Source organism: Tubulanus polymorphus, chromosome 6, assembly GCF_964204645.1.
Source record: "Tubulanus polymorphus chromosome 6, tnTubPoly1.2, whole genome shotgun sequence".
NCBI lineage: Eukaryota > Metazoa > Nemertea > Palaeonemertea > Tubulaniformes > Tubulanidae > Tubulanus > Tubulanus polymorphus.
In genome coordinates this window covers 4,260,914-4,277,749 of record NC_134030.1, presented here as the reverse complement: position 1 = coordinate 4,277,749, position 16,836 = coordinate 4,260,914, and the positions used below count along the sequence as shown (strand labels likewise).

Sequence of the window (16,836 nt, the reverse complement as noted above, 5' to 3'; positions counted from 1 at the left end):
CCTGTATTGTCAGTAGTAAGCGCGACACGTGTTTTTATTGTCAACTGGAATTGATCAGCTGGTACACAGCGAATCAATAGTGTTGGATATAAGCAGCTAGCTCTTTTTTCAATAACATTACGACTTGTCGCAAGTATTTATAATAACTTTATTACGTTATTATTCATTTCTCTTAAAATCCACGTGCGTGTGCGTACACTTGCAGGAATTTCACTGATCCGAATTATTGAAGCTTAGAAAAATAAGTTCGGACTTATCACCATATCTCTGAAAAGGCGAACCAATCGGACTGTATTCGGCCATGGCTTAGGATATTTCGGTTTATTTTAATTCATTAGTAATCGTTGTTTCACCGCGGCCACTGTTATTTTCATCGTACGGGATAAGAAACAATTCAGAATTTCGATGGCCGTCTGCGCGGGATTCGATGGTAACCGTCACATCTCTCGTCTGCCGACGACGACGAATGCAATGGAAATTTTGGACAGAACGCGGAACATTTTCTTCAACTGTAACGGTACGGCTCCCGTCAACGTATCGGTAAACCAATCTCAGCAAATGGCTCGATCCAGCGACGATTCTTCGCTGACACCACCGGCACTGCTGATGGTACCTCCCGGTTGTGATCCGGCTCTTATTTCCTCTTCGCCGACGCGGTTTCCAACTCTACCACTGCTAGACTCATCTAGATCGTCCGTTTATAACGTCTGGGGTAAATATGTATTCATCAACAGTTCAGATAATTGAAAATCATAAAAGCAAAAACAGTAGCAATCTCAATTTGAAATGAATTAATGAATTCATTGCCGCAAATGTTTTCGGGAGTTATTTCATGTATGATACCAGCGTTGAATAGGATATTATTTAAGTATTCATGTAATATATGAATAATGCTAATAACAAACTACATTAAATTATTGAGCGACAAATATGTAATAAGAGTAAAAGTTAATCGCACACTATTTGAATTGCTTATTAACAAGTGGAGTTCATTACTTGACCTGACCCGATATTCATACGTTGTCATCACTTGCACTATGCAAAAAGAGGGGAAAATGTTACTCTCGAAAAAGTAAGCGGCAATAAATTTATTTACTTGTTTGAAATGAGATGTTTACTGTTTTTTGCACCTGTGGCTTCTGAACTCTTCGACCAAAGAACACCAGATAATGATATATATATACATATATGCTTATATTTCAACTGTTACATAAAAAAGCATTTTTAAAACAGGCTTTTGAAAATTCGAAGCTCTTTTTTTACGCACAGCGTGTCACTGACTAAGGCGTGAAGCCGACTGATGGTTGGTTGTTTGGGGAAATTAAGGAGAAAATAACATTTTCTTATTCGATCGTAAATTGGTGGAATTATGTTAAGTGACGCCGTTCTAACGATTGAATGAATTGAATATGATATTCTTTATAGTTATTTGTTTTTGTATGAGTAAATATTATAGGGTGTAAACGTAGTTTATCAATTTCTCGTGAAATTGTCGGCGCGTTCGCACGACGTTATTTAGACCAGTCTAAATTTGGCCAGTTCCAATTTGCAAAACGTCCGATCCAAATTGCACCATTCCATTTTAGACCGAGCCAACTTGAACCGACGCAAAATACTTCTGAATACTTCAAAATATTTCTTTAAAATACTCTTCTACAAATTCTGGAAACGGACCCTTTGCACGTGTTAAATTATTATTGATTTAAAATCTGTTTATTGCACGTGTTTCGCTCGCATGAAGTATCTGCTCTTATTGCTTTGGAAATATCATGCAATTCACCAAATTGATGTGTCCAGATATAAGCTGCGATCATCAAAATTTTAAAGATAAATAACAGCCAGGGACTCGTATAAATCTATCGTTTAGATATAAATTCTGGGGTGAAATACTCATGGCGACATCTTGTGGTGCCAGTCGTTGCTAGGTATCTTAACGCGCGTGTGTGAACGGACACTGATTTGGCACGTTCCTGGTACGGACCCGTTTAGAACAGCCCTACGAGCAATCATCTCAGCTCGTAGAACAGTCTTGCTATAGTGGTGAGCGAACGCAGCTTGCAAGTTCAGTCTGAAGTGAGTCTTCTGTTCTTTGTTTTCTTTATGGGCTGCTGACTGACTGGTCATCAGCGGGCAGCGGCGGTCGATGTTATAATCCGATAAATGAACAATGCGCATTCAACATTGATATTCATGGAAACAATGTCAGAAAAACATAATCATTCGCTGCCGAGTCTTTAAATAGTTTCTTCGATTGGAATCAAGAGAAAAGACGCGTGGCTGATGCCGCATTGCCTCGAGTTATCATCAAAAACTGTATCAACCGTTTTAAATAAATACGAGTTCGGAATTATCGAATTCTACGGACCAGATGAACAATGTCCATTAGTCTTTTTTCCTCGGAGTTGAAAATTCCCATATAGCGAAGCATCTGTTTTTCAATAGAATTGTTGGTTTGCCAGCGTTCACCAACGTGTTTAATCTTCTGTTGGTTGCAGAAAAATCGAAGCCGAACAGTTGCGTAAACTGTACACGTCATGGGCAGCGATCCGATTACCCTAGAATAAACATATTTGTTGAATCAGATGAAACTATTTATTTCATGTTTTACCGTGCGATAAAAATGCAAGTACGTATATAATATAGATAACGTGTCATTTTAACCTTTAGCTGGAAAATACTTCTATAAAGGTGAAGGAATGATTTTAAAGGGTGCCCATTCTCGATATAGGGATTTTCCACTCAAATATCCGACTAAGTTGTCAAAAAATTGATTTGAGCGGAATAATGTTCCCTTCAATGATCATTATTTCCTACAGCTAATTTGACTCCTTTCAAAATAGAAATATTCGTTAAACATACACAAACACCGATCATTTTTGAAACACGGTTATTTGATTGTATACGATTATATAGGCCTATTTACACAGACAACGATACCCTACAGCGGGATGCAAGGGCGGCACCTCCCTGCATGCCTCGAGTAGTGTTTAATAAACGGGCGACTTCGGTTAAACGTATGATAATGAACGGCGAGCGTCTCATGTCACGGAAGAATGGACGGCTTAGCATCACAGATGGACAATTTGAGATCAAATAAAGAAATGGCGGAAGATTAAGCGAGTGCCAGAAGAGATTGTAAACCAGATTTATTATCCGAATAGCTTCGAATTGGTCATCGAGTGGTCAGTTACCACGTCGAACAAAGAGACTAGCCACTGGTCAAGCTGACTGATTATTTACTCGCGTGTAACTAGTTGTATTTTCTCATTGTTTGACCGTTATTTTCTGACGTCTGTCGTTTCATCTGTCGCGTGTGCCCGCCGCCGCCGCCGCAGCCATATTCTTCATCGATATCTCGCCGTCTTTGTAATATTCGAACGGACAGACCACGCTCGTTCAGAAATCTTCAGAAAGTTGTAATTTAGTTAGAATCGGTTTTATCGACTGCTATTAAATTTGCGGTCGCTATTTTCTGTTATGTTATGCGTTGCAATGTTTTTCTAGTTTATTAAGGTCAAAGTTATCAAACCTGCGTCATTGCTGGAAAAAGAGCAGCCCTTTATTGTATACAGCACACCGGACGAATCTATGGTTTACAACTGGTTTAAACATTATACCATTCTATATCGATGTTTAATGCGCCCACGCGTAAATGGTGCATCGCATCGCATTTAGTATGCCGGATTTTTAGAAAATGAATTCATATTAGATATGTATCCATAGTTTATTGTCAAGGGCAACTCTGTAGAGTGGTCTATGAGTGGTTAGAACAGAAGATTATGCTATTTTCAGGTGTACTTGTTGGCGGGATTACATATCAAATAATATATGTATCTCTAATTGCAGGTGGCTACGGTTCGGCGACGATTGGCCGATCCATCTCGTCTGGTCAGAAGCGTCCGCGCTGCTCGAAGAAACCGATTCCCGATAACGAAAAAGATGGTCGTTACTACGAGCGACGCTTACGCAATAATCTAGCGGCAAAAAAATCTCGAGATCATCGAAAGGCGCGTGAGGATGAAATCGCTATTCGCGCCAGCTTTTTGGAGAAAGAGAACGCCATTTTACGAGCTCAGGTGGCAACTCTCCGAGAGGAGGCGAATTCGTTGCGACAGCTACTGTTACAGAAACGCTCTTCTTGATACAGACGTTTATCATCGCGTGTTTGATTGTGGTTTTGCCTATTTTTTAAACATATCTACTTGCAATCTCAGGTATATACGTATATTGGCCTATCATATATATTTATATCAACAGATGTTTCGTGCGGGGATTGTGTAACTGATTTATCTAATAAATGTACATGTACACATTTTTATGTAACGAAAACATAAAAACAACCCCAGGATATCGTGTTGGGAAGTCCCATTATTTACATGATAAGCTGAAAATCTGCTCACGACTATCGTTGAATTTATGAGTGCATTGATATTCTGTCAGAATGTATGAACATAAGTAAATATTTATCTTATTTTATTTATATATGCTATGATTTACGTCATGACCGAAATGATAATGTCGATGATATTGCCTGGGGCGGATTTACTGGAGGGGTGGGACCCAAACGTTCCCTATTTTTGCGTGGGTAACATTTTTTGTAGGTCATTTTGTTTTAAAAATGTGTCCAGATACTGAGAGTGGATGATTCATTCTTTTTGCCGTTTTGGGGAGGACCCCCAACCGCCTAAATGACCCTGCTCCTCATACCGCGATCTCGCTGTTCATAGTAACAACAATTTTGACAAAACGACTTTTCCCATTTTTCGTTGAGTCGAAAGCCTTGTTCAGTCTTAAACGAACATGTTTATTTGCTCAACAATCCGTGTACGTATACTGAATGTAACGAGAAGCCGAATTTGAAAAGCAATTTTAACCAGATGTCTCCACGTCCATTCTGAAATTACACCAGTCAAGTAGGCCTATTGTGTGTGTTATTTTTTATTTCCTGAGCGATAACATTCAATACTAGGAATGAAGACAGGGTATTATTCAATGTATGAAATCTAGATATTGGATATCTGATATTTCCTATTTCGATCTCTTTTTGCAGCTGGTATATTGATGTATATAGAATGTTACTTTGTCTCAAATCTGGTAACCCACTAATAAGGAAACAGATACAAAAATATTTTATGGAATCAAAAGGAACCAGATTCAATTTCCATGTGTAGATATATACTGTTGAACCTTGTGGACAGAAGTAAATTTGTCGTAATAAACGGGTTTCGTATTTTATCCAAATCTTGATTGTTATAAGTTATCTTAGCTGAGACATGCTGCAAATCATCGTGATATAAACGGGTTTCGTCTTAAACGGAATCGTGTTATCGAGGTTCAACTGTAACTGTTTAAACGACTGCACTTCGGAATTCTATCCATGCATGGATCCTAAAACAAGGCGATTTCCTTTCACCCGTTTTATTCGGTCACTTTTCCTTATTTAAAAACGCTCATTGAAAATGAAAATCGATCTAGCGTTTTGTACACTTCATGAAATACCTCTGTCTTCTTTCATTACTATTCATTCAGAAAAAAACGAGTAATCAGATTTCGCGCCTAATCGTGTTCCTGACTCACGCCGTAGTAGATCAGGTACCGTATAGGATGCAGGAGTCATGTATAGGGCCTATACAGCCTTTTCAACATGTTCAATGCCTTATTGTGATGACACCAACTTTTAGAAACTCGGATCAGTTGTGTACTAGTATATGCATTATTCCGCATTTAAAAGAAAATTGTAATAATTTGAAGTGACCATATAATGAAGACACGATTATATAAGATATTGTGTGCATGTATTTTTTTGTAAACCTGTGTATCGATACACCGAGTCAGAATTGGGTACCCGTAGTGTTACTGTGGCAAAACGAGGATTCCACGTATGGCAGGCGAGGATGCGCCGGGTTAAGCTAGTAGATAGTTGGTCGTCCGCGTGCAATTTCTTCAATTAAAAATCTTTTCTTTTAAATGAATCAATCATTCAAGAAGACTATCCGATATCTGAGTAGAAGGATGAAAGTATTGTATATTTGGTGGGTGCTGTGATGATATGGATTGGGGAGTCTAAAACCCAGTTCAAAGTTCATTGAAAATGACGCGGACATTATTTAGACAACGAACCACCTATCGCTCGTCACGCCATCTGGCGGGATAATAAGTTTTTGCGGGTGCCCCATTGGGGTCGGTCGCTGATCGATGTTCGCCGGCTGGAAATGTACTATTTGAAAATAAAGTTGTCTTTTTATAAATACAAAAATATATTTTGGTAATTTCATCTTCATTCTCAGTGAAAGAGCTCGACGGCGAGAAGTGGATACGTATTAGACTCGAGAATTAATTTCTGTAAACGGAAAAATTAAATCAACATCTTCGAGTAATGATTTTAAAACACTGAAATATTTCGGGTTTATTTTTCTAGTCTAATACACTTACCGAATCTGAAATAACGACTGTTGACGTGACATTTTTCATCGATTTAAAACCAGAGAACAGGGGACGGAAAGGGAAGAAATCAAACTGCAATGTGATGAAAATTGCCCTGCGACTGAGTGATCTTAACTGATTTTTTATTTTGGGGCCAAGAAAAATGGTACGAGATGAAACCCGACTTTAAAATGTATACTTCGAAAAAGGGAGGGAAAAATCGGGACCATCACTATCCATCCGATATAAGCGACATTCGACTTTGGCCGATCCGACTTCATAGTGATTGACCCTGTTATTTAATTGGATAGATTGATTATTTTTGATGCTGTGTCCCTTACAAACCAAACCACACCTGCCGGGAACGAAACAGGGGGTTTGATTTTGAAATCGGAAATCAAGTAACGTGTTAAATCCGAATGATCTATAGCGGGAAGTTACTGTGAGGTGGTTCACTCCTTCCTGCCTGTCCCGGTTGTCTTCAATATCAGAAACGACTATGCGACAACAACTTTGTCATAATGATCATGAATTATCGCTCGCACGAAGATAGAGTCCAACGAACTAAGCACGATTAAAACGACATCCACAGGTCCGCTGCGTAGGCCAACATAAATACTGGTTCACAGCACCATCTCCACGAACCTCTACACCATGAACGCGTCCCTATTTTGAGATCCATTGAAATTGTCACAAAAGCAATAAAAAAGCACACGTGACATAGTGCATTGCGCTGTAGTTTAATGATCTATCTATAGCGCTGCGGATATGCACGCTACGTATTAGATCTATACGAACTACATGGTATTTAAACCTGCCTTTGTACAGTTCCGTACCTGCGGCGTTTAAATGCGCACTGTCTAGACAGTACAGGTACTGGTAATCGTTCCAAGCTTTAAGCTTAGTTGGCATTACGTAAGTGGTGTTTTAGAAGCGGAGAGGATTATATACCGAATCTCATCAGTAGGACACGTTCTCATTACTCTCATCATACTACGTATACTTTAGACACAGGGTCAACCAATCATATTACACATGTAGCTTTGCTTGGGCGTTGTGCAGATTTTTTGCTCGTTGAGCTCGCTGTGTTGGGGAATGCGTCGAACCCCATGATTTTCGAGCTAGAAACTCACCAGACTACGTGGCCTAATGTTTTCAAATATAAATACACATGAATTCTTTCTCTATACATTTTAGGTTTAGGATTAGTAATGGCAAGTGTCACATTTTAAAGGAATTTAGGATGGGATCCTTCCAGGGTCACGTTTTGCCGGGAAGTTTTTTCTTAGTGTTCGCGCTACACTGGACAATACAAATATGGATTCGATACTTTAAATCAAAATACGAAAGCTCGACATACCGCAATTCCGCCACGTATCCGCTAGCATGTCTTTGTGGATGTTTCAAAAGGTACCAAATCGAAGGCGTCATAAAGATTCTAGTGGCGAGCATCGGAATATTCGGTGAAGTGACCAATAGCTACATGCAAGGAGGAAGGTTCGTTGTGTATATTGGAAACAAACAACATTCCACGATGTATGCCCCTTTTATCGTCAGCGGTATCGTGGATATCTTGCTGCATCACAAAGTGAGATTCGTGCCGAAGAATAGTGATTACATTGCCTTGGCGTTGGCTTTTACAGTCGAAGGACTCTTGTTCAAGTTCCACCTTTTCGGTCGAAATGCTATCGATATTCAAATACACACGCTACTGCTATACGCCATATTCTGCAGTGCCCTAGCCATACTTGTCCAGATGCGATTCCCTAATAACGTCCTCGCCGGACTAACTAGTGCATTTTTCGTCCTGCTACAAGGTACCTGGTTTTGGCAGGTAGCTTTCATCCTCTACAACCCGAGGAGAAGTGGCGAAAGATGGTCCAGCGAAGACCACGAGCACTTAATGATCACGACAATCATGTTCGGCTGGCATGCGTTGATAATTTTGATAGTTATATTCACGATTGGAGCGATTGTGAATGTTTTCTATTGTAGAATTCTTGGCTACAGACGCGAGACGAATATCGAAGAAATCGACTTAGAAAATATGAATGATCGTCGCGAGTTTAAACGCGCTTTGTTGGCGCCACAGCCAGGTGAAAGCGATTCGGAGACCGACATACTGCTTTCGTCAAACTAAATCATATTTCATTTTACACTAAACCGAGCCTCTGACAAAGAAAACGAAAGGATTTTGCAAAAAGGCCCAAAGGCAACGATTGCGTTTAAGGGTCAGAAACATAATGTTGGAAATTAAAAAGTGCCATCGTTTTTGTCCGAGTTAGTCGAAAGTGCGGATATAGCATCATGCCTGAGTAAGGTGACGTTTACTGTACAATGAATTACACCGACAGTTATATTTCCGAACTGTATAATATTTCATTCGTCTCATTCGTAATCTTTGGATTTGTGAACAAAACGCTGAGCACATCTGGTGAAGTTAAAAGATGATTTTTAGCCTCAAACGTCCAGTAGCCTATAAACGCACATTCATACACATTCTGTAAATTACAGGACATTATGCATTATATCGCATGATTTTGATGGATTACATTAGAATTAATCATGTATTTACACGTATGTATAGTTTAAATATATTTAGAAATGAAATAATGGTCTTACAGTAATTCCAAAAGATGGGAGTGAGATATGATATTTTAGATTTTTCATTTCAATAGTTTTGGGCCTGTCTATAATAGCACTCTGTGAAAGTAATGTATATTTCGTTGCGTGTTACGACCGTGTAGTAAATAGATTCTGGTACTGCTTACATTTGAACGTAAAGAACTCGTTGATTATTTTGTTAATATTTATAATTTTGATCATTAATATTTTTAACTTCATGCATATGGATATATAAATTTCAATATAGATTTTAAACACAATGTGTCAATATAGATTTTAGATACAATGTTTTAATATAGATTTTAAATACAATGGATATATTCACAGAGCTCTGTCTTTATATGGTTACGTACCTTTTTCGAAACGGATTCGGATCGATCGCAAAAACCAGCATTTTATGCTATCTTCGGGGAAACAAATGGCGAGCAGATTGATGCTCCAAATGGAGTGGTTAATGGTTGATCCAAGATGTAAGATACATAAAGATAAATTCAACCAAGAAGAACATTTTATTTCACAATATATATGCATTTCATACTTCAGTATCACAACACGCTTTTACGTCAATAATAACTATTGATAACCGTTAATCTATTTAAACCGCACTCGTTTGAAGAAAATCAGATGTAATGCTAAAACTAATAAAGAATTCAATAATATATAGTTTTCGATTAATACTAAATACTATTCGTGAGAATAGAATAAGCCTTATGCATTTTATACGTTGACCTAGAAAGACGACAAAGTGAAATGTAATCTTGGGTACAAAAGTAGTGATTGGCCGCATGGAATAATGATATGACAGACGTTAAAAATCAAACCTAGATCCCAACACACATCAAAACACGTGGCACAAGCCAGTGTATATACGGGTAGCCATTTTGAACGGAAGAGTCTTTACATGGGTATATACATTTTTTCCAAAGATAGTGACGAGTTCTCCTGACGATATCAATCTACATTTACATTATCGACCAAGAATAAACAGATGTCCTATCTCTAATAAAAAATCTCTTATCATTTGGAATTTTTTCATCGTGGGAGCAAGCCTATACATGTAACAACAGAATGTTCCCCCTGTTTCGCTCCCGGCAGGTGTGGTGGGTCTGTAAGGGACACTCAATCGAAAAATCAAACAAAATTTATCAGCCAAATAAATAAATAATGGGGACAATCCCTATTTTAAGATCAACAACAGAATGTTCTCTAGTGAATTAGAACTGCGTAAATTGAAAAAAAAATTGGTAATCGTTCGATGAATACAAACTGGTTATCGAATATATCATTGGTTTCTAAGTAATTTAACATACGTATTTCCTATGTATGAGAAAAACGATATTAAATCTTCAAGTCGAATATATATATATCATGTTGTTTTTGACTCGGAAATAATGTATATATTCGTTGCATATTGCGATTTGTTAATAGTTTTAGTTGCAAGGGAGGGTTTTTTAAAGATTGATGTAGTTCGGTATGTCAACCGGATCCAATATCACGTGAGGCCTGGCCCGCTTGGCATTACGTTCTTTTAGCGCAACACTTACTTTCTTCAGACCATCTTTGAACCTGCGATGGATAAACACAAAAGGCGTTCAGAATTGTTGAGATCTAAGTCGATTTCATAGAAATGTATCGGGGTGTTTTACTCACTTTTGAACGATTTTCAGCGCTTCTGGTTCGTAGATGTATAGCACATCGAAGTCACCGAGTGCTTTCGAGACTCGTTTGCTCAACAATTGCGTCACTACCATCACGTCTAACGACTGCTCTATCGACGGGATCGCATCAACTATTGCTCTTTCGGTCAACGCTTTCTGTTTAAAGAAACGTCCAGTATTTTACGACGAGATTTAGTATCTATAACAGTAAGGCCGATGGCGCATCGATCAATCTACCTACCTTATCTGAAGGTGGTTTTCCATTGAGAATCGTTGGATAGTTGGGCGGGAAAGCGTACGTCTCGTACTGGGCATAATTAGCGGCCGCGTATCCAGCGGAACAGATATACACAATAGTATTCAACAATTGTACGAGGTCGCTCTTCTTTTCAAACTTACCATCGCCGGGAACGCCCTAGAAAGATATATAGAATCAACAGAATCTTTGTTACTCGCTTAAACTTCAATTAATTTGGCAGGCCAGAAACTCCTTGCCTGACACTGAATCTGCTGGAAATAATATTGTGATGTGCGACGTTTTCTAAATGAATTTAGCAAATGATGATAATTCATTTTAAACAAAAACGTTTAGAAACAATTCAGGCTCATTTTATAAACAAAGATCAGCGATAAGTTCTGAAAGATAGCGTCATTTATGGGCCACACAATTTGCTGCAACGTACCTGAATGCCACATCCTGCTCCGTCGGCGTGAGGTGCTGCAAGTTCTGCTCCCCAGGCCTGTAGTTCGTGGTCCGCAACTACAGCATCATCCGTTTCTTTTGCAATACAGAAGAGATTCATCAGGTTTGCATATAACACTTATGTATTCTAATTCCAAGAGAATCGAAAGTTGAAAATCTGATGCGACGTATTGGATAGATATCGATGCTTACTGTAATAATGGTTAACGATCTCTTCGACATAGACCTTGATGAGGTCAAATATCAGAACCGCGTCATCTCGATAGTGATAATCAGGTAAAACTGATTCACTTTCCACCTGTAGAAAATAGAGATATAATCATTGCGTTACTGAGCACGGAAAAGTTTTGTGTGATTGATGATTATGTATCAACGGAAGAGATGAATCAAACACCGCTGTGAAGAAAATCTCACAATTAGTCCAAACAAAAAGACGAAATGTTCTATCAGAAGATTTAGATATAAGACAATATATCTTTTTTCTTGACCTATTGTGGGATTTTCTACATATTCATCTTGTACGGGAATGACGTTCTACCTGGACCTACCATACGATGTTACTTACACCTTTGAATGTGAGAGAATTCATCAGAATTCCATCTGCGTCAATTCGCCATTCCTTCCAACTATCAAAATAGAATAATAACCTGACTATGAAACTGGCAGGGCAACATCATTTTTTGAGATATGATGGTTGAGTACCCCCTCACTTACGCTTTTATGATAAGCTGTTGCGCTCCCTCTCGGCCAATGGTCATCGTCTTGTCAATCCAGCCACCAGCCGCCATTAACTTGCTTCGTGTCAAGCTGAAATGAAATAAAAAGAAAAGAAACTATGGAATATGTTAGAAAAAATAGCTGTAAAAACAAGGTTCCATCGGGGCTCGAACCCGAGGCCTTCCGCGTGTAAAGCGGATGTGATAACCACTACACCATGGAACCATATTGACATAGTCGAATGACCGGCTGGCTAATATCAATCGTCAAAGTTTAGATTCATTAAGATTCAACATGTGCAGGCAACAGTAGACTTTGAATTACTAAAACAATAATATTTGGATGGTTTCTTCAAATCATTGGAAATCTTATTCTTAGAGAAAGTAAACGTTCTTTTTGCAGCGCAGCGACTTGGATCCTGCCAAAAAATGAACAAGCCATTACGCGAACCGTTGAATACTAACCCATTGACAATAGGAAGGTTATGGATATGTGGAGCCAGTAGTTTATATATCGGATGCGACGGTGATATATTACGATTTGTACACAACGCGACGCTTTCCATCGCAAGATGGGTGAAACCTGTGAAAAAATATAAGTTGTGATAAGTAATATCCATTTACATTAGAATTAACTGGAAAATCAGTTAGTTATGACCGATCCGTTTTATTATCAATGTAACGACATATTCTCATCTTTCATAGACTCATCGATAATTACAGATATTCGACAGTGCTTGGTGATAAGCGCAATCGGCGTTATTAAACCACATTTTCGCCAAAAGCCACACGTATGGGTCATCAGTCGGCAAAAATATCTAAAAGATTGAATATATATCCATATGTCCATAAACCAACAATTAAATCTAATTAGTTATCAATGAGTTTCATGTTTGCTTGTCAATATTGCATGAAGCTTTGTGCCTAAGAGTTTTTCGTAATCAAATTGAAATTAAGAATTGAAAGCATTTTTTGCAAGGTGAAATTGAAGCCGTCTTACGGGGTTATCATCCCCTTCTTTCTGGTACAGCTGGATCGCAAGCGGCATCAAAACTTTGGATTTATTCAGGAAGAAAAGTGCCATGGGAGCGCATAGCTGCAATAACAAATAGTAAGAAAAGTTATACATAACGTTTTACCTTTTATTCCGACAAGCAATATGTACCCGCCCCTACATACACACATTAAAATAAAACCCTATAAACCGGCCATGTCTATTTATTTCGGCAAGTATCTGCTGGTCTTGATATAATGGGTACCAGCTTAATTGTACCGGGTTCCGGCAATGACCAATTTGTGATCCCTTGCACATTAACAATACATTACCGAAAGCCAAAGGAAACTGATTACTAACTGGTCTATCGTCTGGACACTTAATATCTTCGAGAATCTTCAAATCAACGATAAACAAGCGGTTCTGTGTTTTGATGTCTTCCAATGTTTCGCCGTCGAGTAGCGGTTTCACCATATCTTCAGTTACCGGGAAACTTGAAAAAAATGGTCGTTTATATGTATTTTGTTCGTCTGCGTGTATATATTTGACGTGCATTGAAATATAACCGCGATCGCCCCAAGAGCATTTTTGACCCGGGCCACATCCGTTCTCGCTGATACCAAATTTGGCCCAACCGAAAACGTCAGACAACACAGCCTGCCACAACATTGGTTAGTAGTGATGTGTGTGAACCCACTCTCGGACCAGTTTGACCCGGGCCAAATCGTCTCCGTGTGATCGCGGTTTATATGGACACTGGCAAAAACTGGCAGTGCACATTTCGCTGCCAGTTGCCTTCGCATCATAACATACTTAGCTGGAATTCCGCTCGCGCATTGGGCTAATAAGTTTGAGCTGCAACTACTCAGTCGTTGAGCGGCGAAGTGTTCATCAGTTTTCCAGTTTGTTAAACTCTGTGTAAATACAAGGGTAGTGCATAAATTGAACAATAGCGCAAATGGAAATCTAAAAAAACATGGTTGATTGGGATGTTTTAAGCTTGATTCTTCGCTACCTTTGGTGCATCCAGTCCAATCGTTCTGTAAACAGCGGCCAGTTGATGAAGATCTTCCCATCTATCTTTAGCCATCACTTTCATTGCCGCCTTTTCACCAAACACCCCGACTTTAGTCCACGCTGACGCCGCCTAGAAAACATTCATTAGAAGAGTCATTTTTCGTCCCTTTTTCCTTCATACCATTATCAATTTCTCATTGATAACAAAATCATATTTACCTTAGCTTTATCATCGAAAAACTCGTCCTCCGTCAATGTATCGATTTGGACAGGCATACCTTCAACCTTGACGGTCAGTTTATACAATTCCTTCTTTTCCGCCAATTCCTTTGCGCGCTGCTCCGGATTTTTATCCGCGACCGGAAGTGACGTGTCGTACAGCGAAACATTCCAGGTCACATCCGGTTGAATCCAACGCAAAATAGGAAACTCGTAAAACTTGCTCGTTCTCTTGTCGTGTATTTGGATTCTGTTGGCGAACCATTTAGGGTCGAAACCCGAGGCCCGAGTGAAAATCTCCATTTTGCTGAAGTGTAAGATTCTCACAATAAATCAAAGCAAGAAAATGGCCGCTTAGTGCCGGGAATCTAGGTTCCACGGCGAATTGAAAAATGACTCAAAGTTAACGCATTGAAAATGAACTTGTTTTAACCAGAGTTTAACTCACAACTGTGAAATAAAGTCATGTTCCACAGTGTGAGAGATACCTATTGAGATAAATCACTTCATTTTCAATGTTTAAACTCAGAGAGTCAAATTAAATCAAGACTCCCAAGTGACTTCATATTCAGTGTCTATCATGTGCCTCTTTAAGTTTGTCCTTTCAGTTCTGATGCCTCTTTTTGGCATTAAATACTTTAATTATTATCATCTTACTCATAAAGAGTTTGAACACGTTGTTTGACTTAAATTCACTTCATCAATTATTATGAACAAACTGCTATCTATAAGTCGTACCTGATTCCAAGGAATTCGGGAAAATCAGCTGGTATACCAAATTCATCTTCATTTCCTCTTTCAAAATCATCCAGCAAAAAGTTATCGAGCTCCACTTCAGGTAGGGCTGTACCTGCCTGATCATACAGTTTCAGCCTGATCACACAGTCGGTACCGGACTTCGGGCGCTCACCCGTCCACACGGTCACGACGACCGGCGAGCGAAATACTTTCACCGCGTTTACGATATTACCCATGACAAGTTGAGATGTTACTCGGAACTGAGTCGAGAGAGTCCAATGTGCGCGGAACGAGTTGAACGGCTCAAATGAAAAGGGTCGATGCGATCGTTATGTTTAGATCAAGGATACATTTGGACCACCGGTGCACCAGCATAATCACAACATAAAAATGTACGTGGGATTGTCAACTGGACATCGAATGCGATTAATTACATTCCATCTTTCGTTGAGTAATGACTATGCATATATACTATGTCTCCATATGAGGCCAACCCTCGACATTATCATATGGCCAAATTGAAATAATTTGTATTATCATGGACGTATAAACTAGTTTATACGTCCATGGTGTACAAATGAAACCCGGAACAAACCAAAGACCTACGCGTAATTAGTACATCAATGGGAGCGCTGTAGGCACAAAGTCTTGAAGGTCTGGGGGCCCAAGAAAGTTTGAAAAAATTGAATCATTTTCTGAGCATCTTGAGCGATTTTAGAACCAAACGACCGGCAATTATTTGCCACTGTATGTGTAACTTTCATAAGCTACCCGTGAACTGTTTAAACGGTCAGGTTTATTATCAAATCGTTGGATTCTGTAAACTTTTAATGCCATATTACCGATAGATGGCATCTGCGATAAGTTAACATTATGATGTCGCGAAAACAAAATGGCATGGAGAGGAGGTCTGAGTTGCACGTACAGTAGTGGTAGCCTACACGCAGTCTGTCGTAGAAACGGGTGATTGGAGAAGCAACGGTTGAACTAAACGAATTTTGGTGATACTGAAAATGACCTTAGTACTCGGGAGCTGAAGTTCAGTTAGATGGTGGCATGAATGTACTATTGAACTGACATGAAGCGATTCCCTTTTTATCTCAATCTTTGATTGTCACCGATCTCCTAACATGAAAACGTTTGAATATAGAATTGATATTCTCGATATTACCTCTTTATTGAAGGAGATTCGTTTTTACACAATTTCAATTATATCATATTTACACACAATATTATAATATACAATATATATTATGTACACAACATCAGCATATAGAAAATCTACATCAAAATGTGATGTTCAAAGAATTTATTCTAAAATACGTAGAACTAATCAATATTTATTCAACAATGTACACGAATACGCTTGATTTAGAAATTTTGTAGAAATTCTAAACCCACAGAAATTACCAGCCGATAAACGATTCATACGTGAAAATAAGCAGCTCGCATATTCTGCGATCCAAACGTGTGAGTTTTGATAAGATGAATCGTAGCTGTACTTGAATATCGATATGAAAAACTAATTTTCTTCACAATAGCAGCAATCAAGGTCGTTCTCAATGTAAGCAATTATCGCTACCGCCAACGGTAGATTTCAATAAGCGAGCATCACAAGCTGAACTCATAACGTGACCTCTTGGATCTTATAACTGCAGTGACGACACAATGTACCAGTATACTGCAAACCGAAACATCCCCTTGATAGGGGATCCTGTAGAAATAAGTAAGATGATAGAGATA

General features: G+C 38.8%; 3 protein-coding genes and 1 non-coding gene across 6 annotated transcripts; 2 read left to right on the top strand and 2 right to left on the bottom strand.

Annotated features, from left to right (window-relative positions):
• Positions 1 to 405: 405 nt before the first annotated feature.
• Positions 406 to 4,266, top strand: LOC141907221 (uncharacterized). The gene is made up of 2 exons (XM_074796801.1): positions 406 to 712; positions 3,847 to 4,266. Exons 1-2 carry the CDS (start codon positions 406 to 408, stop codon positions 4,140 to 4,142), a joined length of 603 nt encoding a protein of 200 aa, XP_074652902.1. The 3' UTR covers positions 4,143 to 4,266.
• Positions 4,267 to 7,167: 2,901 nt separating this feature from the next.
• Positions 7,168 to 9,349, top strand: LOC141906968 (transmembrane protein 45B-like). Of its 3 annotated transcripts, none has more exons than XM_074796475.1 (2): positions 7,168 to 7,296; positions 7,621 to 9,349. In XM_074796475.1, exon 2 carries the CDS (start codon positions 7,667 to 7,669, stop codon positions 8,561 to 8,563), a length of 897 nt encoding a protein of 298 aa, XP_074652576.1. In that variant the 5' UTR covers positions 7,168 to 7,296; positions 7,621 to 7,666; the 3' UTR covers positions 8,564 to 9,349. The 3 variants fall into 3 exon arrangements, with proteins under 3 accessions (XP_074652576.1, XP_074652577.1, XP_074652575.1); XM_074796476.1 differs by having other exon boundaries at positions 7,183 to 7,386; XM_074796474.1 differs by having other exon boundaries at positions 7,184 to 7,338.
• A 257-nt stretch (positions 9,350 to 9,606) lies between these two features.
• LOC141907219 (allene oxide synthase-lipoxygenase protein-like) lies at positions 9,607 to 15,329 on the bottom strand. Its single transcript, XM_074796799.1, has 15 exons — positions 15,094 to 15,329; positions 14,356 to 14,605; positions 14,135 to 14,266; positions 13,933 to 14,033; positions 13,480 to 13,612; positions 13,126 to 13,221; positions 12,847 to 12,943; positions 12,591 to 12,708; positions 12,124 to 12,216; positions 11,975 to 12,035; positions 11,602 to 11,707; positions 11,390 to 11,484; positions 10,948 to 11,121; positions 10,699 to 10,862; positions 9,607 to 10,614 (listed from the first exon to the last, which is right to left on the bottom strand). The coding sequence occupies exons 1-15, from the start codon at positions 15,327 to 15,329 to the stop codon at positions 10,500 to 10,502; spliced, it is 1,971 nt and encodes a 656-aa protein (XP_074652900.1). The 3' UTR covers positions 9,607 to 10,499.
• Positions 12,279 to 12,351, bottom strand: Trnav-uac (transfer RNA valine (anticodon UAC)). Its single transcript has one exon. It is a non-coding gene; the product is annotated as a tRNA-Val (tRNA).
• Positions 15,330 to 16,836: the final 1,507 nt, after the last annotated feature.